The sequence below is a fragment of the Rhododendron vialii genome, chromosome 11a, assembly GCF_030253575.1.
Source record: "Rhododendron vialii isolate Sample 1 chromosome 11a, ASM3025357v1".
Lineage (NCBI taxonomy): Eukaryota > Viridiplantae > Streptophyta > Magnoliopsida > Ericales > Ericaceae > Rhododendron > Rhododendron vialii.
In genome coordinates, this window is record NC_080567.1 from 18737556 (window position 1) to 18739822 (window position 2267).

General features: G+C 43.1%; 1 protein-coding gene across 1 annotated transcript; it reads right to left on the minus strand.

Annotated features, from left to right (window-relative positions):
• Nucleotides 1–218: 218 nt before the first annotated feature.
• On the minus strand, nt 219–1877 carry LOC131306709 (pathogen-associated molecular patterns-induced protein A70-like). The gene has a single exon (XM_058333113.1). It carries the CDS (start codon nt 1764–1766, stop codon nt 804–806), a length of 963 nt encoding a protein of 320 aa, XP_058189096.1. The 5' UTR covers nt 1767–1877; the 3' UTR covers nt 219–803.
• Nucleotides 1878–2267: the final 390 nt, after the last annotated feature.

The window sequence follows — 2267 nt, forward strand, 5'->3', positions numbered from 1 at the left end:
TGATCATTCCCCATATTCAACTTGAATTATTGCAAATCTACCCACAGAATATCCATGAACTCCATGTGCAACCCCACCCAACCAACAAACTACCGCCCCAATTTTTTGGTGTGGAGCAACTCTCCGTATTCTAATCCAATTTTGAGTGGAATGCCAAACATTGAATAATAAGCAACCTCCAACAAGTATCCTCCATTATTCCTCTCTTCCCACATGACTTGCAAAACATAATTAAAATTTTCTGCACCGACAAATACTCCTTAACATGGTACTACTAACAAGAGATTAGAGAATAAAAACAGCACATGAAAAAAGAGCAAAAAACAGGGGGGAATCTTTGTCCCTTTTGAAAGCAAGAAAAAAGAAAAAGAGAAGAGAAAAAAAAAAAGGCGTAAATTGAACGAAAATACTGCTACAAAGAGAGCAGTGGATTCACAGTAAAACTCCCCCATCCATCCCATCCTAAAAGACAAAGAAAAATTTGAAAAAAACCACCCCAGCCCAAAAAGCTGGAAATTTATGTACTTCTATGAGCATTCAACTACTAGATTTGAATCACTTTGAAACATATTCTCTAGGAGATCGGAGTAAAATGACCAAAATGACCCTTCCCAAGACACCCGTCTTCGCCGTATCAACGGGCAGAATTGATATTTGACGCGAGAGTTCATCAACATCAGCACCATATGGAGGATAATATCCACAGTCAAATCCAAACATTTACCCTGTATTTTGCAAAACGAAACAACACCCCCCAAACTAACCAAAAACTATGAAACAACCCAATGAAATTACGAAACCTTTCACTTTCCGCCTCCTCTAGAAAGCATATCCTTGTACCTTACAATGGAGTCCAGCCTCTGCAGCTTCAACTGCTGCTTGAACTTGTTGATGAAATCATCCGCCCTGGAATCCACCTCCTCCTCGTCCTCCTCTGTCGCCCTACCGCTCCCCTCCCTCACAGTCGCCGGCCGGCGAGCCTCCACGACGTCGTTTTCCTCGAAGTGGGAGAAGGCCGACTTCGCGCTCGCCGACTTCCGCATCTTCGCCGCCAGCCTCTCCGGCATCTCCCCGCCGGACGGCTTCGTGTCGGAATTCGTGCGGTTCACGTGACGGTCCCTCAGCTTACTGTACACCTCGTCTATCGACGGCGAGTCTTCCCCTTCATCTCCACGGGCTTCTTCTCGGGCGTAATGGGTATCCACATCTTCGGTCGGATCGAAATGGGTTTGCTGAAAAAACTTCTGGGTTTCTCGTATCGTCTGTTCAGGGGCAAAATGGGTATCTGGATCTGGGATTTGTTGGTAGAGGTTTCGGATGTGTGTAGTCAGTTCAGTGGCATAATGGGTATCTGAATCTGGGATGTGGTCGAAATGGGTCTGTTGAAAAAACTTCTGAGTTTGTTGTTCTATTTTCTGTTCAGGGGCAACATGTTCATCTGAATCTGGGGCTTGTTGGTATTTCTGTTGAGGGGCAAAATGGGTATGTGAATCTGGGATGTGGTTGAGAGGGTCCTGTGAAGGGTAGCCGGTGTGGAAGTTGAAGGACCTGAGGCGTTGGAGGACGGAGGGGGAGCGAGTGAGGCGGGTATGGGGTTGAGCGTCGTCGTTTTGAGGTTTGGGGTGGTGTTTCTGGTTAGAGAAGGTAGAGGTGAAGGCAATGGTGCCGATCACGACGTTGAGGAGGACGAAGAGGACGGTGGGGGTGAACCAGCTGTTCATGGAAGCCCAGATCGAAGGAATGGAAGACACGGAGTCTTCAAACATGGTGGTGTTCTAGAGAGAGAGAGAGAGAGAGAGAGAGAAAAGGTTGAAAATGGGAAGATAGTGGTCTGCGGTTTGCAGTGGGTAGACAGAGAGAGGACTAGAAAAAGGACAAGGGGAGGAGAGAGGTGGGTCTTTATCTGCGTTTGCTGATACTCTTCCCGTTCCGATTTGTTTATTCATTTTTACTATTTGAAATCTCTTACAAAATTATTTATATGTTTCAATTTATAATATTTTTTATACGTAATATGAATCTTGTTTGATAGATTTTAATTAGATCTAAAATATGATGTTTTCGAAATTATGTAAAATATTATAGATTGTGAGATATAAATAATTTTTTAAAAGACACGTATGTCGAAATTGGACAAACAAACTGAGACGGACAAAGTATTTTATATAGAAAGAAAATGCTAGTATAGTGGGATTTTTTTAAGGTTGAGAAAAATGTCTTGAAATATGTTAAAATTATTTTTAAAAGTGTGAAAATGTATCAGTGCA